At 39.2% G+C, this 24,639-nt stretch overlaps 1 protein-coding gene across 2 annotated transcripts in view; it reads right to left on the bottom strand.

The window, feature by feature from the left end:
* LSS (lanosterol synthase) overlaps window positions 1-24,639 on the bottom strand; it is a 39,871-nt gene that overhangs the window by 14,081 nt on the left and 1,151 nt on the right. For both annotated transcript variants that reach the window (XR_015746434.1, XM_026679030.2), the window contains exons 2-9: window positions 23,325-23,493; window positions 21,458-21,596; window positions 20,934-21,042; window positions 8,937-9,058; window positions 5,744-5,840; window positions 4,618-4,753; window positions 1,747-1,855; window positions 707-825 (exon numbers count right to left, since the gene is read on the bottom strand). Coding sequence is in view for 1 of the 2 variants with exons in the window: in XM_026679030.2 (XP_026534815.2) it covers window positions 707-825; window positions 1,747-1,855; window positions 4,618-4,753; window positions 5,744-5,840; window positions 8,937-9,058; window positions 20,934-21,042; window positions 21,458-21,596; window positions 23,325-23,493 (1,000 nt within the window). In the remaining variant the exon portion in view is untranslated. The remainder of the gene's footprint in view (window positions 1-706; window positions 826-1,746; window positions 1,856-4,617; window positions 4,754-5,743; window positions 5,841-8,936; window positions 9,059-20,933; window positions 21,043-21,457; window positions 21,597-23,324; window positions 23,494-24,639) is intronic.

Raw genomic sequence — 24,639 nt, 5'->3', positions numbered from 1 at the left:
CACCAACACCGAGGTCAACATCCAAGCCATCGCTGCCCGCCCACCCAAAGATGCAAGGGGGGGGGGGAATTAAGTCACCCCCGAAAAGACAGCCTAGCCATTTTTTCGGGGCTCAAAAAAAAATAAGACCCGGCCTTATTATATGAGAAACACGGTAGCTAAGCTTAGAGTCATAGACTTTATAATATTATACTTCATGATGTGGAGGAGACAAACAGGTTTTCTTCTTCCTCCATCTCTTTCTAATAGAATAGGTACCATCGGCATAATTGTAAAATATAGTACACTAAGAAAAATGTTTTCAAGAAAAGTTGATGAGAATTCGAGATACTTTCTAAAAACTCCTCTATTCTGGACAGGGCTAGTGCTTGTGCAAGATTTGCTGCTGTTCATTCTTATCATAAGACAACAATATCCTAATCAAGGAACAACCAAGGAGAAAATCATACACCCCCGCCCCACCCTCGCCAATACTGACAGAGCAAGCTGCTGAATATAAACAGGGAGCAAACCCCACACTCACCTGCACTAACGATGGTACTTGTTGAGTAATGAAACTTGGTTACAAACAAACAAACCAACAAAAACCTCCAAGCTCAGAAAGCACCAAGGATAATCACAAACTATGGTGCCACTGATTTTGTGCAGAGCAATTTATGATACAATACAGAGCTATCGAGTTAGATGATGCTTAAAAACAACTTACAGGGCCAATGCTGATGAACTTGGTAAATTGGTCATCAGCTTTGATATGATCATATAATTCCTCCATGGCTCGCTGTCTCAATTTTTTGCTGTGGAATTGCTCATAGATGTTGGTTATTGCTGGAATAGAAGCAGAAAGAGACCTATGGAAGACTTCATTTCCCTTCAGAAAAATCAAAAGCAAATACAGCAGAAACTATTATTCAATCAATTTGCAAACCCAACATATGCTTCCATCTAATTCAAGCTCAACTGGGAAACACGTCTAATTTCCATTTAGCATATTGCTTCATGCAAACAGTGTCTAGTTTTTACACCTTTCTTACTCTTCATTTCCCTGCCCTCCCGCCCACACACAAAGGCTTTGGCTTTGCCATTCCCTGTTAAATGTACAGGTAATAATTTTCAGGTAATGATGGCAACTGGGATTGAAATTTATATCGCTAAGCAATGTGATCATAAAGCCTAAGTCACCATGACTGCATCACTTAGCAACAGCAATCCCTGCAGTCCCTGTTGCGGCTGTTAAACAAGGATCATGGATTTTTATGGGAGTATTTCCTTGCAGCTTCCTGCCAACTTCCAATAATCAAGATCAGTGGGGAAGCCAGCAGAAAGTTGCAAGCCCCAGGCACTCACAAGGCAGACAGCAGGTAGGTAAGTGGCTGCTGCCAGGTGGGAGAGAGAGAGAGAGGGAGGGTGTGGGTGAGCAAGGGAGTGCACAGGTGGTCAGGAGTGGCACAAAGGTAGTGTGGCTTGGGGTGGCTGGTGCCTGATGGGAGAGGATGTGCAAGGGTATGCGAGTGACTAGGGAGGGTGCTGTCAGGAGAATAATAGATCTGTTACTATCGCTGTTATTTCGGGGAACCATTAGATACAATGAAATATTTGGAAAAACAACCGTTTATCTTTCTTATATTCTGAGGACTCCTTTGGAATTACAAAGATGTTTCCTTGACAGCATATTATTGTGCAGTGAAATGGAATTCAGCAAGAACAAATGAGCCCCAATCCCCTTCAGCAAGAGGCAGGTTGACCTACCATAGACCACTTTCAGTAGCCAGCTATGTGGTGCGTATAAATCCCCAGAAGCAATATTATTTTTTTGTGCTGGCCAGTCAATACTGTCATAATCTTGTACATAGAGCTCCTACAAAAGAAGCACGGAAGAATAAAGAATTAGCATTTGAAAATCCACAAGAAATCTCAGTGGGTTTTGAACAGGCAAAATTGTTCCTTAAGGAACATGCCAGAAGCATTGACCTCTAGAAGCCCTTCAGAGAGATTCCACCATAGTTTACCTTCATGAGACGAGAAAAAACAAAACAAAACACAATTCTGCATGCCCATTATTTATATAACATTGTATCCTGAAAGAGATGCAATGTTATATAAATGCAAGGTCCCTTCCAACTCTGTTAATCTGTAATCAGATTGGAGAACCATTTGTCTGAAATGTTATAGGGTTTCCTGCTTGAGCATGGGGTTGCACTAGAACAGTGGTTCCCAACCTTTTTTTCGCCCCGCACCCCTAAAGAAATTTCACTCGAACCTCGCACCCCCTGAAATTTAGACTTTAGGAACTACTGAACGCGTTAAATATATGGTAGGATTGAATCTTTTCAGCTATGTATGTGACGGCCACTAAATAACGATACTTAACTCTAAAATGAAAACTAAGTTAATCCATTGCATAATAAATAAAAATGCCAACATATAGCCAATATCCTATTATTTACCTGGACTCTTCTCGCACCCCCTGGAATATCGTCTCGCACCCCCAGGTTGGGAACCCCTGCACTAGAAGATCTCCAAGGTCCCTTCCTACTCTGTTATTCTGTTCCTGGCTAGTCCCATTCGCTCCTTTTGGAATCACAAAGCTTTCTGTCCATACAGTATGTAGCTTTAAACATGGTATTGTTCATAATTCCAGAGGATGAACCTGTCGAATTTGGTCTTTGCTTCATTTCTTTTCAACCTGCATAAAGTAGCATGATTGGAAGATAATTACAGGGAATGACTGATAACTTTTGACATCTCTTTTCAACATTGTAAGGTGGAATCATGTTCATTTCAATGGAAGTTTAAAATAAACACACACTGATGTGACAAACGGTGTGCCTGGTGAGGGTTATACAGCAAAACCTCCGTAATTGACCATCTCCCTAAGATGACCTAATCTTCGTAGACTGGACATACACTATATGTGCACAATAGAAAACCAACCTCTCTATATAGGCCACCTCTGTACGTTGTATCTTGACCACATGGACACATGGTATTAATGTACTCTGTATAATTTGATCAGCTGAATCCAGTCTGCACCAAGGGCAAGAAAAATGAAATGCCGAATTGGTAGCAATTAATTTCTTTCAAGAAGATTATCAAAGAATACAATATTTTTTTAGTTTGATCTGGCAGTAAAGATGACATCTTTTCCAAGGTGATGCCTGACAGGAGCCTCGTTATGAGGGTCGACAAACGTAAGACTGGAAAACGTTCCAAAGAATGATTCAGTTCTGCTGTGCACTAGCTTAACCGGAGAAAAGCTAAAAGCTTTGGTGACTGGTAAATCAGCAAAGCTACCCTCATTCAAAAACCTGCAGCCCAAAGACCTTCCCGTCACTTGGAAATCTAACAAATCTGCATGGATGACTGATGCCCTATTTGAGGAGTGGATCAGAGGTATTGACCGAGAAATGAAGACGAAAAAAAATGGCCCATTCTTCTTGTAGTGGGTAATTGTCCTCACCATCCCCAAGTGAATCATCTTGCAAACATGAAACTAAATTTTTTGCCTCCAAACACTACATTAAAAATTCAACCTCTTGACCAAGGCATAATCAAAACATTCAAAATACTCTACTGAGCCCAGCTTCTGCAGTGGTTCAATGCTAAAATGCACATCTAGGGTTCGTCTGCAGAAGCAAAACCCCAACCCTAACCCTAACCCTGACCCAGAAGCAATTTTCCAATCAGTACTGACCGAGGAACAACCCAGTGGAAAAGTGCTGGAAGCAACTAATGAAGCGAAAGAATTAAGTGAGACACGGAAATTGCAGGTATTTCGAAAGAACAGAATGTCAGTCATTTGATAATGCAATTAAAGTTATTTGCCATGGAAAAATGCCCAGGTATGCTGAGTAGTATGGACAGTGTTGAGAGTGCTTTCTCCACTTACCTTCATAACAAGAATAAGAAACAGACTAAAATTGGCTCTTTTTTTCAGAGTGATTAGAACATGAGAAAACAATATATATGTAAACGTATTGGTTTTTTATGATACAGTATTGTATGAAAGATTTTCCTGTGTTTTCATTATGTGTGTTTCTGTATGACATTTTCTAATGAAAGCTGTACAGTAAAATGAGGCATGTGTACATATCAGTACAGTCGTTCCGTATGCTGACCACTTTCATTGAGTCCCTTGGGTGGTCAACTTTCAGAGGTTTTACTGTATTTTATGAACAGAAAATCTGTAGATAGTAACGCTGTGCATTCTTTGAAAGCTATTTGGAAAGGATGCTTTGGAATATGAAAGAGCACAAGCACAGCACCTCTTTAAAGCAGCACTAAATACAGGGGTGCTTTAATAAGCTGAATGTGTGGAAGCCTAAAAAATGCAGCTGCTTTTAAAATATGCCTTAATCCCCTGCATTTTATAACACCTCTTTGAAATAATTTTTGAAGCATGTACACCCCTTCTAAATTGGTCTAATAGAACTAACTCTGAAATATATATATTTAGAGCAAAAAGAAGAAAAAAACTAAAAGGGCATTTTCCTATCAAATTTTAATTTTGGAATTCTTTGGGAACTGGGAAACTGGAAATTGGCCCATCTTAAACAAGATCAGAGGTTCCATTAATTGAAAGTCATTGGATTAATATGAAAGCGATGCTGTGGCAACTACCTGTCGAAGGCTCAAGATAAGTTCATCTTCTTCTGCAGTGAGACGGACAGCATAGCAGTAGGCCATTGGCAGGTAAATCTGGCGACAATGACACCAAAGTGTGGAAGGGTTAGCTGGCATCCATGAAGGAAACAACCTATTGTAAAGTAGAAAGAAAGAAAAAGCTCATAACAGTGGGTTGATGACTGCAAAGACAATGTAAGAACTTAACTGAAGGAAATCTGCAAAAAGATCATGACAACAAAACATACACACTTAATCCAGCAGGCTTTGAAAAATTGGCCACTGGCATGCCCATCTCTAGCAACTATCAGACCTTGAAGAGTTTCCATGAAGTTGACCAGTGTATAAATAATTTCACATTTGGGGACAATATCAAAAATACTGGAATCAGATTGTACTCTTTTGGTCTTAGATGTAAACTGTGATATAGTGAACCACACAATACCGAGTTACTCTTACTACTCTAATAGGTAGACAAGTTTAGAGAGCCATTTGGTCTAGTGGTTAAAGAACCATACATTCATTCTTGGGAGAGGGTGTATCAGATTCTTATCTTAAACTATGAGGTGAATTTTTAAAACTAAATATAGGAAATTCCTCCTCAGCTTGTAGAAAAGAAAACAGAAGAAAAAGTAAAACAGGCATTTAGAGGGCATTCAAGAGCCCACATCAGGAAAAAAAAATCCAAAAATACTCTCATAGTAAATACTGAAACAGATTCCACCAATAATGTGGCTTTTTAATTCTCACAATGAAAATAGAACTAAGAATTCATTGTGAAGCTTTCCCTATAACTCTTACCTCATAAATACATTTTCAACAAACTTACGTACAAGTGGTCTATTTTGGAAGGAGATAGGGGCCATAATCTGGAACATAGGTTGAAAGGTAATAAACTGATCTGAATGAATAGGAAATTAACTGACTTGCATACAGCATGTGCAAATTCTAAGAAACCTTTGTATATTGAGAGGGGAGAATGGTAACAATATGTATGTATGTATGTATGTATGTATGTATGTATGTATGTATGTATGTATGTATGTATTGGTCAAGTGCATCCATCCACGTAATGAAGACAGACAGAAACTGGGTATAATTTTCTTGATGATGATTTACATACCACATCTCAGGAAGCAACGTATTCATTCCTTCCCAACTGTAGACATTCAAGACAGCCAGCCAAAATTTACCCCAGGAAGCGACTCCTACAGCACCACCTGAAGAATTCCAAAATAGAATATCAAAACAGTTACAACTTTATAAAACATAAACAGTTCATAGTTATTACAGAGGAGAAGGGAGAGAAATGATCTATCTAAGAGCTAGGATTCCCCCTTTTCCCTCTGCCTGTGTGGTGTGTCTTGTCCTCTCAGGCCCGAAAAGGCTCTGCTACCAAATAGTCTGGCCTCATCCTTCCTCTTCTTCCATTAGTCCTGATCATAACAGCAGTTTTTCTATGAGTCGTTCTCTACAGATAGACTTCCTATATATCCTGGAATTTCTGGGCAGGAAACAGCAGAACATAAATCACAGAAAGTAAAAGGGTGACTTCAATTTCTCCAGTCAAAGATAAAGTACGAAAAAGCTAGTGAGTAACTTTTTACCTCCCATAGAACTAATACAAATATCTGCTATTCATTGAACTTGGAGCAGATACCAGAAAAACAAGTCTACTCACAAGGCTAAGTAAAGCAGGGAACACTCAGGAAAAAGATGATGTATCCTACTTAAAGACCTCCTAGGAAAATTGAAGGGTGTAAATCACATTTAATTCACAAGTGGTCACATACTGACCTCCAAAAGCATTTCCTGCAAATAGGAAACTGTTAATCAATGAACAGCATTAGCCATGTTAATTACTGAGCAGCTTCAATCAAGCTGAGAATATTATCAAATCGGCAACCAGAAGAACCTGTTAGCTAGATATTCAGAAAAGGAGACAGGTTGGCATCAAGTTGATCTTTTTTTCTTCTCCTAGATTTTCATAATAACAAACATGATCAAGGAGAACCAAGAATGTATTGAAAAATCTAAAGTAAAAATGTAAATCTTCTCCCTCAAGTCCTGTTGAACATGGAAAAGTTCAAAACAATGAAATGGGAAATGTATTTGCTACATGTTTAGGTCTTTGGCATTAGCAAATTAAAATGAATATCAACTGAATAGTTTCAGCCAACTGACCATACTGTTTACTACTCAGGATACAAAGAAAAAAAAAAGAAATGTTTTTTTTTTTTTACATAATCAGGAAGGATATAGCAAAAGTAGTATTTGGGCATAATGTAGTAATGATCAAATATCAGCCACTACATTTCCCATGAAAACTTTTAATATGAAGGTTATCTAAGTATATTCTCCAACCACTGATGCAGAAAAAGAAGAAATTGACCAATTTTATGATCCAGCTTAATGTGGAATCAATAGAATATGCAAACAAAATGTGCCATTTGGAGATTGGAATGTCAATGGTGGAAATAATGAGGAGGAAAATATAGTTGGAATATGTGGTTTAGGAAGCTGAACTGTCTTTCATGCCAGACAGTTGTCTGGCATGAAAGACAAAACCACACATGAAGTTCCAATTAAACTGATTTATTTCAATTCATGCTTATGCACAGAAATTTGCTCAACTAAAAGTTAGCATTATTATGGCACTAGATAGAGGTCAACGGACTTCAAGACAAGTTAGACTTAGTCTATTTGTGGTTATGTAAAGACTGTAGGCCAGGGGTGTTACAAACTGGATGCGTCACACACAGGCCACACCTACCCCAGCTCCGCGAAGGGGGAAAATGTCACAAAAGTCACGTGATAGCAATGTTACGTCGTGAGTTGACACCAGGACTCTAGCCTGATTCCTCTTTTGACTTGCCCCCAGGTTCTGCCATTCCTTCTCCTACCAGAACAGAACAATTCATCAGTTTCTGCCAATCCAATTACTTCACTGCTATCAAAATCTTCAAACAACAAAAGAGTTGGACATCACAGAAGATGAATACAAAAATGAAAATGACTATGGTATTGGCAGAAGGATGTGGAAAACTCAGCTGTGGCCAGACACTGACTATGAAACAGATCATGAACTGCTCATGTACAAGTTCCAAACTAAGCTAAAGCAGAAGAACAAAGTCAACTTGTTTCTATGATACAATCTTGAACATATATCCACTATTTTCAAGGAAATTGCTTGGAAGCCATGAACCTAATTTGACAGAGAATCAGAGGAAATGTGGAATAATATCAGAGAAATTGTTAAGAATGAATGTGAAAAACACTTCCAAAAGTAGAACAAAGAAAACTAGATGTCAGGAATAAGAAGTGGAAATTGCCTAAAAGAAAACAGAAACTAAAGCAAATACAGGCAAAGATCTCAGGAAGCAACTTAACAAAGGATTTCAGAAAGCTGCTACAAATGACAAGAAGTGGTATTGACACTAATAAAGACATTGAAGATGGAAAAAGACATGGAAAAACAAGAACCTAATATTCCCAAACTCAGAAAGTTTCTAACCTCAAATTGATATGACAAATGACATCAGTGTCAGATAGTAATGTGCTCCAAAAAGCTCAAACAAAGATGGAAGGAGATATTGAAACTTTGTACAGCAGAGGTCAACTTCCCTTTAGAAGATGAACCCTGTTTTATGAGAATATCTATAATTAGAAACCATAGATAGATCAGCACACCAGTCATTACCCAGTTGGAAGACTATAGAAATTGAGAGAATATCTACAGAAACATAGCAAGCAACAGAAGAAAAATCTTTACAGGGTATAACCAAATTATCCCAAAATTGCAACTTTGGAGAATGACATATTGTCCAACAGATTGGAAGAAGCCAATTTACATATCCAAGAGACTTAACATAATATGCAAACTATTATACTATACCTTTAATTTCACATACTAGCAAAATAATGCTTAGAATTAGCCAACATAGATTAGGGCCTGATATGGAAAGGGAAATGTCAGGTGATCAAGCTGGCTTTAGAAAAGCAGAAGAATAAAAGACAGTTTTGCTGATGCAAACTGTATAAGACAGCCCAAAAGAAGACAATAAGTTATCCATGGCTGGGCTTGATTACAATGGCAATTGACACATCACTGGAAGAGCTGAAGGGCCAGAATGGGGATAAATATTCTTGAAGACAGTGTACCAACATAGTCACTAAGAGCTGACATCAACTTAATCCATAAACATAATTTGTGATTATTCTATAAGCAAAGAATCCTTTTCTCCCCCAAAGGCACAAATGATGCTAAATGAAAAATAAAAACCACATTTATTTCCAGGCTCCAGCTGGTTGTTCACCTTTGCTGTGGAGGTTATTTCGAGCCTTCACTAAGTCTGGATCATCAGCGCTGACTCCAAGAATACGCATGGCTGTGTAGTTCAGAGCAGTAGAAAATACCTTAGACAAGTCCTCAATGTGTCTAACAGACAACAAACAAGATAAGTGTTAGATAGATGTGTTTACACAAGAAAACCCAACTGTTCTTCAAGTTCTGTGAATTTTTGAGAACTGGTTAAACCAAAGAAAGCAAAATAAAAGAGTGTGGAGTTATTTTATTACAACTTGACTATCAATGACTATATTTTAGAGTTTTATTTTAAAGAGAAATATAATGCTGAGATTGAGGTTTTGTAGAATTAGAGTTTGCTTGCAGAATTGATTCATCTGAAATAGGAAAAATTAATACTGTAATGATAAATCAGAGAAGCAAAGCTTAATGAGCACTAGCAATATCAAACTCTATGGATTTGTTTCTTATTCATACAAAATGCCATATAAACATTAGGAATATGATGTTACCTGGGCTGTTTTGTGTTTCTTTCTATCTTCTATTAATTAAAAAATCCTGCCTTCTAGAGAATGTGGAAGACAGAAGACAATACCTTAAAGATTAACAGAGTTGGAAAAGACCTTGTATGTCATCTAGTCCAAGCCCCTGCCCAAGCAGGAGACCCTACACCATTTCTGACAAATGGCAGTCCAATCTCTTCTTGAAAGTCTCAAGTGATGAAGCTCCCACAACTTCCGAAGGCAAGTTGTTCCATTGGTTGATTGTTCTCACTGTCAGAAAATTTCTCCTTATTTTCAGGTTAAATCTCTCCTTGTTCAATTTCCATCCATTATTCCTTGTCTGGCCTTTAGGTGCTTTAGAAAATAGCCTGTGACACCCTCTCAAATATTGGAACACTGCAATCATATCTCCCCTGGTCCTTCTCTTCACTATACTAGCCATGCCAGTTCCTGTAACCATTTTTCATATGTTTTAGTCTCCAGTCCCCTAATCATATTGGTTGCTCTTCTCTAGAGTCTCAACATTCTTTTTATAGTGTGATGGCCAAAACTGGATACAGTACTCTAGGTGTGCTCTTATTAAGTCTTTATAGAGTGGTATTAGTACCTCCCTTGATCTTTATTGTATCCCTCTGTTAATGCAATTTAGGATTGCATTGGTTTTTTTGGCTACTGCTGCACACTGCTGGCTCATATTTAGCTGGTTAAGACTCCAAGATCCCTCTCACAGTTACTGCTATTAAGCCTGGTTTCACCCAGTCTATATGTGTACCTTTGGTTTTTCTAAGACATTTACAATATCTTTTGGACAGAAAGCAATTCCTCAGCCTCATTTATGGAAGGAAGCTATTAGTCCATTTTAACAACGCAGTACATCTAAAATTTCTTTCCAAGAAATATAACTACATGAAGGATATATTTCAAAAGAAAACAAAGAAATCTGGACATTTCACTATATATAGCTAAGATTAATGTATCTGTTAAGAGAATCTTTGGGAACAACTACAGGAACCAGCCAAAGGAGGAGTTCCCATCCCATAGGTGGGTAGGAAGCATTTCAAAATAACTCCACCTTGATTGATCTACTACGAATTTGTCTGGAACTTCTTTTTACACTTTTCAAGACTACACATTAAACTAGCATGAAGAAGTCTTCCTGACATTCATATCATTCTCACTTGTTAAGTTTTCAAACTTTGTGAGGCTTGAGAAACATAAATCTATTATTTTTTAAAATAAAGTTTTATTATACATTTTTTTTGTTTTGTATTACAGCTTCAATTTTACAACCATATACTGGTTGTATCAACATTATACATTATGCATTCTATTATATGCCCTATGTTCAACCATTTAACTTTTACACCATATTTATCTTTCTTATTCCTATAGTTTTAACTGAAGTTTCTATATGTATATATTTTAAACTATCATACTCATATTGGAGAAATATAAATTTAACCGATCTAACCAACAGAGTTTCCACCTATTCCAAACAGAATAAGCTAGAGGCCATTGCAGTAGCAGATAATTTGGTACAAATTATCTGTCCCAGGGATGTACTTTCTGTTCAGAAAGACTTCCAGAGCTTGGGGTATGAACTTGGTAATATGGGCTGTAGGCTTATATTTTCAGAGATTCTACCAGTATACAAGGAACAAAAAGGGAAAGGCCAGCATGTAGTGGAGTTTAATGTGTGGCTAAAGGAGTGGTGTAGTTTAGTTTTATTAGTCATGATGTCTGCAACTGATCCAATGAAAAACTGTACAAAAGAAATGGTTTGCATCCATCAAAGAAAGGGACTGAGTTACTTGGCATTAAATTCACAGATTTCCTGGATAAACATTTAAACTGAATAGCGGGAACAGAGAATTAATGGATACAGAACATTTCTGTCCCCAGCAACCTAAAATTAATAAAGATACCAGTGCATGCAAAATAGATGTTTGTGCAGGTAAGATTATCAACCTTGCTGTCAAGCAAAACCAAGCATTTAATAGTGAGTGCCATACCATGTGCATTAATCAAACAGGTGGAAAGAAAATTGGGGCAGGCAGGCACAACACAGTAAACAGTAAACACAGTGTCAGACATAAAGATCTCAAGTGGCTATATACAAATGCACAAAGTCTGGAGAACAAACAGGGTGAACTCGAACTACGAATACATGAAGGTAAATATGATATCGTTGGAATAACAGAAACTTGGTGGGATGAAATCCATGATTGGAACATACTGGTAGAAGGATACAAACTATTCAAAAAAAAACCAGCCCCCATAAAAGAGGAGGTGGAGTTGCACTATGTAAAGGACCACTATATTGCTACAGAAATGCATGAAACCAAATATGAAAATCTCCTAGAATGCATATGGGTCAATATAACAGAAAAAAAGAATGACATGGCCATAGGTGTATATTATAGGCCATCCAATCAAGCAGAAAAAATAGATGTCCTTTTTGCCAACCAACTAACAAACATATGCAGGAAACACACAACAATAGTAATGGGGGACTTCAATTATCCTGATATCAATTGGAAAACTAATTCTGCACCAAGTGAGAAATCAAATAAGTTCCTAACCAACCTAGCTGACAACTTTGTTCTCCAAAGTGTAGAGTGTGAAACTAGAGGGACAGACTTAATTCTTACAAACAGAGAAGAAGTGATAGAGGGAGTTGAAACTGCAGGAACCTTGGGTGAGAGTGACCATGTCATACTAGAATTCAACTTAACACAAACACAAGCAACAGAACATAATGACACCAGAGTCTTGGATTTTAAAAGAGCTCATTTCAATAAACCCAGAGATAACTTGGGAAAGATTCCATGGATGAAAATCCTAAAGGGGAAAACAACTCAAGAATCTTGGGAAACTCTGAAAAGTATGATCGTAGAAGCCCAGACCAGCACGATACCACTGAGAAAGAAAAACAAAAAATCCAAGAAGAAACCAGCATGGCTGCACAAAGATCTCTCTGGCAAATTGAAAGAAAAAAAGGACAAGTACAAAAAAAATGGAAAGAAGGACATACAACTAAGGCAGAATATCAGCAGATAGCCAGAATCTGCAAAACGAAGTCAGGATAGCAAAGGCTCAGAAAAAACAAAGGCTTGCAACAAAAGTCAAAGATAATAAAAAAAGTTTCTTCCAACATATAAATAACAAGGAAAAAATCAAGGAAACAGTCGGTCCACTAAAGAGAGAAGACGGCAAGGAAGTAACCGACAACAGTGTTGAGGTAATTCCCCGTTAGGAGAATGAGTGCATACAGGGAGACGTATTTGAGAGAAGTGTTTGAATAATACACACACAGCACACAGATACACTGTACAGTAAATGTAGGTTTTTACTTCCAGAAAGGTTTAAGCAAAGTCCAAAATAAGCAATCCAAAGTCATTCACAAGTAAAATCAGTCAGTTTTCATCCAGGGATAATCCAAATATCAAAGTCCAGTGTCAAAAACAGTTCAGTAACAGACTTACATTAAATCCAGTAATATCAGTCAATTAGAATAAATGGAGCAACGGAAATACTTTCCAACAGAAGGAAAACAGAGATACACTTGCACTCTCTTCTGAGACTCAGACTAAACAATCCAGGTTTCTGGCCCCATCTTATGGCTGTTTGAGTAACCACACCCAATTGCAGTTTTGCATTTTCTTAAAGTTATAGTTTTAAAATGTCTATCCTGGTTTATATATTTCTAACCCAAATAGCCATTAGGTGACTCATATTCCTAACATTCTCCCCTTTTGGGTAAGATAATATATACAACCTTACATTCTAATTCCATAATCTTCACAGCATGCCTTATGCTTTATAGAGCCTTGGGCCTTTGTAAAATGATCTGCTATATTATTTTCTGACATACAGTATTCTAGCTTAATCATCTTACTTTGCATACATTGTCTCACATTTAAATATCTTAAATCTGTGTGTTTCGTTCTTGTTTTAACAGCAATATTTGAAGCCATCTGTATTGCTGATTGTTTATCTTCGTAAACAACAATAGGATCTTTTACATCAATTCCCATATCAATTAATAATTGCTTATACAAAACTAAATCTGTACATAATAAAGACAAACATGAGAATTCAGCCTCCATTGTTGACAAACTTAGATGTTTCTGTCTAATAGATCTCCATCCAATCAATGCTTTTCCCAATAATACAGCAGTACCCGATGTAGATTTTCGTGTATTTATGTCTGTAGCAAAACTTGCATCAGCATATGCAGTCAAATTCAGTTCATCTTTTGGCTCCAAATACAATGCATAATGCATTGTTTGTTTCAGATATCTTAACACACGTTTAGCAGCTTGCCAGTGCCTTTCAGTTGGCTCAGCGTTAAATCTCGCTAATTGATTAACACTGTATGCGATATCTGGCCTTGACCAATTACTGAGATAAGATAAACTACCAATCAAGGACTGATAAATGTTCTTATCAAAAATAGGACTTTGAACATCACTATGGCTAAACTCCTGGCTCATTGGTGTCTTAGCCGGCTTACAAAGTTCCATATTAAAACTTTTTAGTAATTGGTTAATTTTATCTGCCTGTGAGATCTTGTATCCTTCCCTAGTTCTATCTATCTTTAAACCAAGATAATGTTTGATTTCTCCTAATTGTTTTATCTTAAATTTCTTTTCCAATATTAAAATTATTTCAGTAACTTCTTGTTCAGTTTTGGTGATTAATGCTATGTCATCAGTAAATAATAGCAATAATGAAATTACACCATTACTTTTTCTTTTAAACAAACATGGATCAGCCATGCCAGCTACAAAACCTATTTTAGTTAATTCTTTAACTATACATTGGTTCCACTCATATCCTGATTGCTTCAAACCATAAAGACTCTTTTTCAATTTCCAGCAATCATTATTATCAGTATTATCATTTTTGAGACCCAAAGGTTTCTTTAAATATATAGTGTGTTGCAACGGTGCATGCAGATATGCTGTCTCTACATCCAAATGATTTACAATGTATTTCTCTTTAGCTGCCCACACTAATGCTGCCCTTAATGTAGTAGCCTTCAGACTAGGTGCAAACACCTCATCATAGTCATTTGCTGTCTGATTGAACCCTTGTGCTACTAACCTGGCTTTATGGGTAACAGTCCCATCTACACCTGTCTTCAGTTTATAAATCCATTTACATCCTATGGCATGTTTACCTGGTGGTAACTTAACATTTTCGTATACCTCCAGTCTTTTTAAAGATTCCAGTTCTTTATTCATTGCTTTCTGACAAGCAGCCTGATCCTTAGCAGGATACAGTTTTAGTTCACTATAGTTACTTGGAACTGTATTCACATGGCATACAACAGTAGCCTGGTATCTATCAGGTGGTCGTGTTACTGGGTTGAACGTCTTGGTAATACAGGGCTTACTGATGGACTTTCCTGTGCCACCTTTTCCTGTTCTTCTATTTCTTCCTGTCCCTGTTCTCCTACTTCCTCCTGTTCTTCCTCTTTAATGGCTATTTGTTGTTTACTGATATCATCTTTAGGGACTATTTGGGTGTCAATAATAATATCATTGCTGGATTCCTGTTCCAGTTTATCCCACCCAACGTGCTCTAGAAATTTTGCACTAGCACTACAATAAAGATGAGCTGTGCCTTGATCCCAGAATCTAAATCATCTATGGTTGGCCTCATAACCCACGAAAAATAACTTCTTAGCTCTATGTTGCCCTTTCAGTCTTACTTGTGAGGGAATATGCACCCAAGCTGGAGCTCCAAATGTGTGTAGGTAACTTAAATTTGGCTTTCTGCCATGCCAACGAGTGAATGGCAATTCTCCAGTTGTTGTATTAACTACATTGTTCAAAACATGATTGCTACACATTATGGCTTCACCCCACAGTGTTTCAGGCAAACCTGAATCAGATAACATAGTGCGAGCCATGGCTTGTAATGTTTGCCCTCTTCGTTCTATAAACGAGTTATGTTGTGGTTTGTAAGGTGCAGAACGTTTATGCTCAACACCAGCCAATTTCAACATAGTTTGAAATCTTTTGTTAACAAACTCAGTCCCATTATCAGTTACTAAAGTAATTACTTTACTTTTCATTTTTCTCTCAGCAAACCTTAGCCAGTTAAAGAAATGTTGGAATGTTTCTGTTTTGTTTTTCATAAGATAGCAGAAACCATATCGTGAGTAATGGTCCATAATACTCAAAATATAACAGGCACCTCCTAAACTTGGTTTCTTAGGACCAATTATGTCAGCAAACACAACCTCTAAAGGTTCTTTGGTCTTAAACCCATTAAGTCTGTTTGCTGGAGTAACCTTACTCTTTTCTTGACTACAAGCATTACAGTGTAAATACTTGCTACAGGGTTTCAATTTTACTCCCTCTGACAATTCAACAGTTTGTTTGAGCATTTTGAAATTAATGTGCCCTAGATGTCTATGTAGTAAATGTATACATTCATCATGTGGCTTAACATTGTTATAAACTGAGTTAGCCATCTTCAACTGATCATCATGTATTACATATAAGTCATTTTTTAAAGTAGCAGTGACACTTTTACCCTCTTTCTCTATTATACAGTTATCTCCCCTGAAGGTTACTACATAACCAATATTAACTAAAGCCTTTACTGATAATAAATTAAATTTTAGTTTAGGTACATATAACATAGTTAAATGTTCGTTTATACAAGAACAATATGCAGTACCTTCACCTGATGCATTCATCTTCCATCCATTTGCCAATGATACATGTTGTTTACTCGTGGACATCTTTACAAGCCTGTTTCTATCCTTAGTAATGCATTGTGATGCTCCACTGTCAACAACCCACAAATAATTGTTTACAGCTGAATTGCTAGACATAGCTAAACTAACATTCTTCTTGGCCTTCTGGTGTTTACCAGTATTCTGTTGTTTTCCTTCTTACAGAATTTAGCTACCGTATTTATCGGCGTATAACACGCACAGGCGTATAACACGCATCTTCATTTTAAGAGGGAAATTTCAGGAAAGCGCCGTTCACCCCCACTCCCACCCCGCGCGCTTCAATCCACAGTGTCCCATTCTGCCTGCCTGCCTGCCTGCCTTAGTTTCTGGTTGTTTGGGAGCAGCTTCGGCTGAGAATAATAACTATTCGCCTCTTTTACTCAGCCGAAGCTGTTCCGATTCAACCATTAACGAAGGCAGGCAGGCAGGCAGAACGGAGCACTGCGGGCGGGCGGGCGGGCGGGGTGGGGGTGGGGAGAAACGGGCGCTTCAGGGAAGCCCGCTTCTTTGAAGCAGTTTCTTCCTGTGCTGGTGGAGGAGCGGGAGAGCGACTGACAGAGCTGACCCAGAGAGAAGGACAGGCTTCGGTTGCTTCCTCCCTCCCCCTTCTTTCATTTGTGTCCTTGATCCCCGATCCCAGCAGCATTCACCGAAGGCTTCTTAACATTATATCGGCGTATAACACGCATACATCATTTGCCCCCTATTTTCAGGGGGAAAAAAGTGCGTGTTATACCTGATAACACCGGTATATGTCCTCTAGCCCCACAAGAAAAACATTTTCTAACAGTATAGGCAGTTGAAGACAAATCCTCTTCTTGTGGTTGTTCCTTCCTCAGTTGGTCCCTATCCAGCTGTCTTCTTGCTTCTTCTAGCAACCTTCCGGTTATGTCAGTCAATGTCAGTTTATCTCTGGGCAGGACTTCCAGTGAAGATACATAGTCATCATAACTTTCATCCAATGAGGAAAGAATGATGTAAACTTGATGCAGCTCTGAAAATATCAGTTCTTTTCCATGTAGCTCTTGAAAAGTTCTTTTCATGAAGTTTAAATGAGCTAACATATCTCCACCTTTCAGAAGACATGCTCTAAACAGTTTACATGTAAGATGTATGTGTGCACCTACACTGTCACGAACATAAATCCTCTTCAAATTCTCCCAACACTTAGCAGCAGACTCTTCTCCACGAATATGGGCTAGCTGCTGGTCACTCAGTGTTAGTCCAATTATACAAAGAGCTTGTTCGTTGTTCTGTTTAAAGTCAGCAAGCTTCTTGGCATCATCCTCATTAGCTGGATCCCAAGCATTTACATCTGGTGGGTCTTGAACTACATTCCATAAACCTTCTTTACGCAGAAGTAGACTGCACTTCATAGACCAGGAAACATAGTTTGTTCCATCCAACTGGGTTATCAGTGATAGACTTGTTGAAGTGTCTTGTGCCATCTTTATCAGGATAGTAACCCACAATTAAACAGTAAACAGCTGTCTGTATACAGTACTGTGCATTCACACTAACTCTCAGTTATCTGAGCCTAGTATGGTCTGGGCCCATAACCAGTGTTGAGGTAATTCCCCGTTAGGAGAATGAGTGCATACAGGGAGACGTATTTGAGAGAAGTGTTTGAATAATACACACACAGCACACAGATACACTGTACAGTAAATGTAGGTTTTTACTTCCAGAAAGGTTTAAGCAAAGTCCAAAATAAGCAATCCAAAGTCATTCACAAGTAAAATCAGTCAGTTTTCATCCAGGGATAATCCAAATATCAAAGTCCAGTGTCAAAAACAGTTCAGTAACAGACTTACATTAAATCCAGTAATATCAGTCAATTAGAATAAATGGAGCAACGGAAATACTTTCCAACAGAAGGAAAACAGAGATACACTTGCACTCTCTTCTGAGACTAAGACTAAACAATCCAGGTTTCTGGCCCCATCTTATGGCCGTTTGAGTAACCACACCCAATTGCAGTTTTGCATTTTCTTAAAGTTACAGTTTTAAAATGTCTATCCTGGTTTATATATTTCTAACCCAAATAGCTGTTAGGTGACTCATATTCCTAACAAACAGAGAGAAAGCAGAACTGCTTAACTCATTCTTTGCATCAGTCTTCATGCAAAAAACTATAGCTCAACCCACCAAAAACATAACCGTAAAAGACAAACCAGAAATAAAAATTAAAATAAGCAAAAAAAATAGTAAGAGAACACCTGTTTGATCTTGATGAACACAAATCACCTGGGCCTGATGGATTACATCCCAGAGTTTTAAAGGAGCTGGCAGAGGTCATCTCAGAACCACTGTACCATATCTTTCAAAAATCCTGGACCACCAGGGAACTACCAGATGACTGGAAAAGAGCTGATGTGGTTCCCATCTTCAAAAAAGGAAGAAAAAAAAAACAGACCCAGGAAACTATAGACCAATCAGCCTAACATCAATACCTGGGAAGATACTGGAAAAGATAATAAAAAAACAGATCTGCCAACATCTAGAAAAAAGTAAAGTAATAACTAGCATTCAGCACAGGTTTGTTAATAACAGATCATGCCAAACCAATCTTATTTCATTCTTCAACATAGTGACTAAATTAGCAGACCTTCAAAATACTGTGGACATAATATATTTAGATTTCAGCAAGGCATTCGACAAAGTAGATCACAACCTACTTCTTAGTAAGCTAGAAAAAAGTGGAATAGATAGCACCACCACTAGATGGATTCGCAACTGGCTGGCAAACCGTACTCAACGAGTAGTCCTTAATGGGTCTAAGTCTACATGGGGGGAAGTAAGCATTGGGGTGCAAGTTTCTGTCTTAGGCCCAGTACTCTTCAATATCTTCATTAACAACTTAGATGAGGGAATAGAAGGGGAATTTACCAAATTTGCAGATGATACTAAGCTAGCAGGAATAGCTAACACCCAAGAAGATAAGCTCAAGATCCAGATGGATCTTGACAGACTATAACACTGGGCTGTATCTAACAAAATGAAATTCAATGTAGGGAAAAGTAAAGTCCTACACTTAGGCAAGAAAAACCAAAAGTACACATATAGACTGGGTGAAACCAGGCTCAATAGCAGTAACTGTGAGAGGGATCTTGGAGTCTTAGTGGACAGCCAGCTAAATATGAACCAGCAGTGTGCGGCAGCAGCCAAAAAAGCGAATGTAATCCTAAACTGTATTAACAGAGGGATACAATCCAGATCAAGGGACGTACTAATACCACTCTATAAAGCCTTAGTAAGACCACACCTAGAGTACTGCATCCAGTTTTATTCACCACATTATAAAAAAGATGCTGAGACTCTAGAAAAAGTACAGAGAAGAGCAACCAGGATGGTTAAGGGACTGGAGACTAAAACATACGAAGAATGGTTACAGGAACTGGGCTTGGCTAGTCTAGTAAAGAGAAGGACCAGGGGAGGCACGATAGCAGTCTTCCAATATTTGAGGGGCTGCCACAGGGAGGAAGGGGTCAAGCTATTTTCTAAAGCGCCTGTAGGCCAGACAAGGAATAATGGATGGAAGCTGAACAAGGAGAGATTTAACCTGGAAATAAGGAAAAACTTTCTGACAGTGAGAACAATCAACCAATGGAACAGCTTTCCCTCGGAAGTTGTGGGAGCGCAACACTTGAGACTTTCAAGAAGAGATTGGAGATATGTCAGAAATGGTGTCGGGTCTCCAACTTGGGTGAGGGGTTGGACTAGATGACCTACAAGGTCCCTTCCAACTCTGATTGTCTGTTATCTGTTAATTTGGATAAAACGAAGTACTGGCAGGGTAGGAAATAAGGGATAAAGAGCACAGATTATGCACAAGGATTAGAAAGCAGCTTTTTTGGTTCAAGTTGATGTCTTGCATATTTTCTAGAGACAGAAAAATGTTAGAAATAACAATGCAGGTAATTCTGAACTAACAACCATTTGTTATTAACTGTTTGAAGTTACAGCAGAACTGAAAAGTGACTTATCACCATTTTTCACACTTATGACTGTTGTAGCTTCCTTGTGGTCACATGATCAAAATTCAGATGCTTGACAACTGGTTATTTATGATGGTTGCACTATCACCTTTCATGACCTTCTGATGACAGAAGTTAATGGGGAAGCCGGATTCACTCAACAACCATGTTACAAACTTAACAATTGCAGTGATTCTCTTAACAACTATGGCAAGAAAGGTCTTCAAATGGGGCAAAATTCACTTAACAAACGTCTTACATAAGACTGAGAAAGATTCTCCAAGGCTTTATAAAATCTTTCCCTGCAATAGTAGATTCTTGCAAGATAACGGATTTCTACAACTCTTTCAAAATGCAAAGTAATTGTAGATTTCTTACTGATTTCTTAAGGCACTAAACACTCTTGCTCAATTCCATCTTCTCCTTAGGAACTCCCAACCATTTCCTCCCAAAATAATTGGCTAGGCATTGATTCCCATGAGCAAGAAGAGCCCCTGCTTTTCTATGCCTTTGTAATATGCTTATAAATTCTCACTGCTCACGCCAAGATCAGCATATCAGTCCCTTCTGAACCAGGATGGCATTTGCCAGCTGGAACAAGGGAAGACTGTCAGATATTTACAATGAAAAAAAAAAATTCTGGGGCTATTTAGGCTGAGGAGAACTGAAATGTTGCTGGCGCTGCCGGTGCTGCTGCCGCCACGCTGATAATGAACTAGGAGAAAGCTGCAAAAGTCCTTCTGAACCAGCAGCTTTTGAGTGTTACTCACAGGCCCCATCCTCCATCTGGGAGTTGCACTGAACGCAAATAGCGCACCATCTCCTTCTTACTTGCTTCTGGGATTGGAACCTTAGCAACATGGCACCCAATCAGAAGTCCTGTTTGAAGAAAACCAGAAGGTTAAAAAAAAAAAATGCAGTTAAGGCTGGAAAGCCTTTTCAGGCAGCAACAACAGGAAGCTCCTGATATAATGAATGGTCACTGCTCACTTCTGCTAAAATCCAATGAACTGGAATGCTTAGACTTAAAAGATTCCAAGAGGCCTGGAGAGAGAGAACCGTCATTTAAATTCACCACCATTGTGAGCCAATTTGTTCTAGCTGCATTCTACATTAATGGAATAGATCCCTCTATTCCTTTTAAACCATAGTAAGGGGTAGCATGTAGAGAAACATTTAATTCATTCTGATGTAGCTTAGCAGGTTTTTTTGCCTTTGATACAAACACCGATCATCTGACTGATGCATGACCACCTGTGAGAAGAAGCTCTTGGGACATTTCTTGTAATGATACCTGGCAACAGAAAGAGAGGACCTCCGTAATCCTCAGCCCAGTGACCATCCTCTGCTTGTAGGCTTGAGAAAAATGTCATCCCATTTAGCGCTGCCTCCTCTGCAGTACAGGCTGTAGGCAAGATTGGGAGGACTTTAGTCTGCAAAATAGAAAGGAATTGGAACCAGAAAATAATAGAAATGATCAGACTCAGTGGTGGTATTCAACTGGTTCTGCCCAGATCTGGTGAACCGGTTCTCTCCACCGCTCTGCTGTTGGGCCCACCTGCCCACCCGGGTTCCCATACTCATTTTTATCTGCTGAATTTGAAGTGCAGCTGCTTTGCAGGGCACAGAATAGTGCCACGTGGCAGCTGCTGAAGCGATCGGGATTGTGCAGGCTTGCAAGAGGCGCCTCTACGCCTGCGCAAAGTGCGCATTTGGTGCACACGTGCACGCAAAGTGTGTGCAGGCGCGCAAGGCGCACCCACCAAGCCACGCCCACCGAACTGGTGGCAACATTTGAATCCCACCACTGATCAGACTGTAGATCCATAAAAGTCTAAAGAGAACTGGCATATATATATAAAGAGGTTCACTGAAGTCTCCTGCTTTATTCAAGCCATACAACTTGTGGAGAAGTATTTAGCTGTTCTCCCGTTTCTGGTACAACAGAAAGGATAGCAACTGGCCTTGGATTTGCTCCCCAGGCAAACCAATGACAGTTTAAGATATCTGCCAGAAAAGATTCACAGTGAATTTATTTACTTATATCCTGCCTTTATTATTTTTAAAAATGATACCTTCTTTCTCCTATTTTCCCCACAAGAATCCTGTGAGGTAAGCTGGGCCAAGAGAGAATGATTGGGTCAAGATCATCCAGTAGGCTTTAATGGCTAAGGCAGGACTAGAACTTAGTTTCACACTTTCTAACCTGGTGCCTTAAGCACTAGACCAGTGGTAGCTAAACTTTTTGGGCTCCTGTGCCAAAAATTGTGTGCGCTTGCATGCTCACACTCGCATGCCAGCACCCAAAAGGCAATGATGGCCTCCCCACCCACCCCCACCTCCCCCTTAACTGCACTGCGCCTCACAGCTGATTTTGGGCCGGTTTGAGGGCTTTTTCGGCCTCCCAAAGGCTTGATGAAAGCTTCTGCAGGCTTCTACAAGCTTTGTAGGCCGAAATCTAGCCCCATTTCATCACTTCCTGTTTTTCCATATGTAAATATTGAATTTTTATTTTAAAAAAGCAACTTTTACCCAAAATCAGGAAAAGCAGGCAGGCAGATTGAGTTGCTCACAGAATCATTCAGTGATCTATCTATCTGCCATCGGCTACCTGAGTCCATCACTTAAATTTACTTGCTCTGAGTCTGCACTGAATAATAGAACCTTCAGTCCTAAGGGAGGTTCGGCTGTGCTTAAAAGCAGAGCTGAAGATCTAAAGACTAGCTAGAAAGCAAGAAATCCAACCATTTCCTGCTTCCTAGCTAATCTAAATCTCCTGGCACAGCAGAACAGCTGATGGTCGGAAAAAGAAACAATAGCAACTTAGCAGGCAAGTTTGCCAGGTAAGGAGTGAGTGGGCGGGGATGGATCCCGCGGGCCATGTGGGCAACGCAGACTTGTGTTTCTGTGCAGCCTGGATTAATTGCTTTGGGGGGCTGCTCTGGGGGTGAGATTTCTCTGCAGCCCACCAAAATTTTCTCACAGCCCACCAATGGGCCACTGCCCACCGGTTGGCGACCGCTGTGCTAGAACACAGAAATATTTTGCAGCAGACGTGCTGGCCTTCTCCCTAAAGACCAAACTTGAAAGAAATTGCTGAGAGTTTTGCAAACTGTCCATCCCCCTCCTATCCCATATTTACAACAGCATCAGTCACTTACTGTGTCCAGCCCTAGAGAATGAGCCTCCAGTACAGTTTGCTCCCGCTCCACACCCTCGCCATCTTCTAGATATCGCCACTGCTGCCGACCTTCTTCATTACTCAAGCGCCAGCGGGTTAAGTCTGTGGCTGGTTCTGTCTTATACGGGCCTCCCCTTCTCCGCAAATATCTAACAGGAATGAAAAGCAAACAGAGGCACCAGGTAAAACCTTCATCCTAGCGTTACAAATGAAAAATGTCCAAGCATTAGGATCCAAGCAATGTGTGGAGCTTATTGTTAGCACTCCAATTTAGAACTAAACTGTGGATTAACTGTGTATAAACTAAAACTAGCTACAGGCACATGAAATAGAAAATGTAAGGAAAGTGAAACAGAACAAGTTTGCCAGCTAAGGAGTGAGTGGGCGGGGATGGTTCCCACGGGCCATGTGGGCAAAGGCAGACTTGTGTTTCTGTGCAGTGGAACAATTTGCCTCCTGAAGTTGTGAATGCTTCAAGGCTGGGAGTTTTAAAGAAGAGACTGGACAGCCATATGTCTGACACGGGATAGGGTTTCCTGCCTAAGCAGGGGGTTGGACTAGAAGACCTCCAAGCTCCCTTCCAGTTCTGTTATTCTATATCTGTTTAAATGTGTAATCTCAGAATCCAATAAAAAAATTATATCAGGAAATAAAAAACTCTACTGCTTCTCCCTGCATGTTTCTAACATGCAGCTGCTTGACTTGTGGATGGGTTCAGCCCCATTCCTGTTCCTCAGCATTTGCATCCTTCATACCATGACATGCAAGCAGCCAATTATGGGTCATTCATCCAAAGGTAATTCAATATGTCTTGGCTTAGTTCAATGTTTATATAGGTAGTCCTCAACTTACAACAGTTCACTTAAGAGACCATTCAAAGTTACAACGGCACTGAAAAATGTGCCCTTATGACCATTTTTCAAAGTTACAGCCTTTGCAGCATCCCCAAGATCATGTGATCAGAATTCAAATGCCTTGGCAACTGATTCATATTTATGACTGTTGCTGTGTCCTAGAGTCATGTCATCATCTTTTGCAACCTTCTGACAGGCAAAGTCAATGGAGAAGCCTTACCAACTGCAGCGATTCACTTAATTGTGGCAAGGGAGGTCGTAAAATGGGGCAAAATTCACTTAACAAATGTCTCACTTAACAACAGAAATTTGGGGCTCAATTGTTGTTGCAAGTTGAGGACTACCTGTACTCAGCCAATATCCTTAAACTGTTAAAGAGTACAAATTACACACCTTCTGACAGTGTGATACTGTGGTGTGTGTCAATTTCAGCAGATACTG

Source organism: Notechis scutatus, chromosome 1 (assembly GCF_049901735.1).
Source record: "Notechis scutatus isolate UNSWTSFEM ecotype Mainland chromosome 1, rNotScu1.2, whole genome shotgun sequence".
Classification (NCBI taxonomy): Eukaryota; Metazoa; Chordata; class Lepidosauria; order Squamata; family Elapidae; genus Notechis; species Notechis scutatus.
Note: the sequence above shows the minus strand (reverse complement) of the source record. Positions and strands in the feature narration are given on the sequence as shown.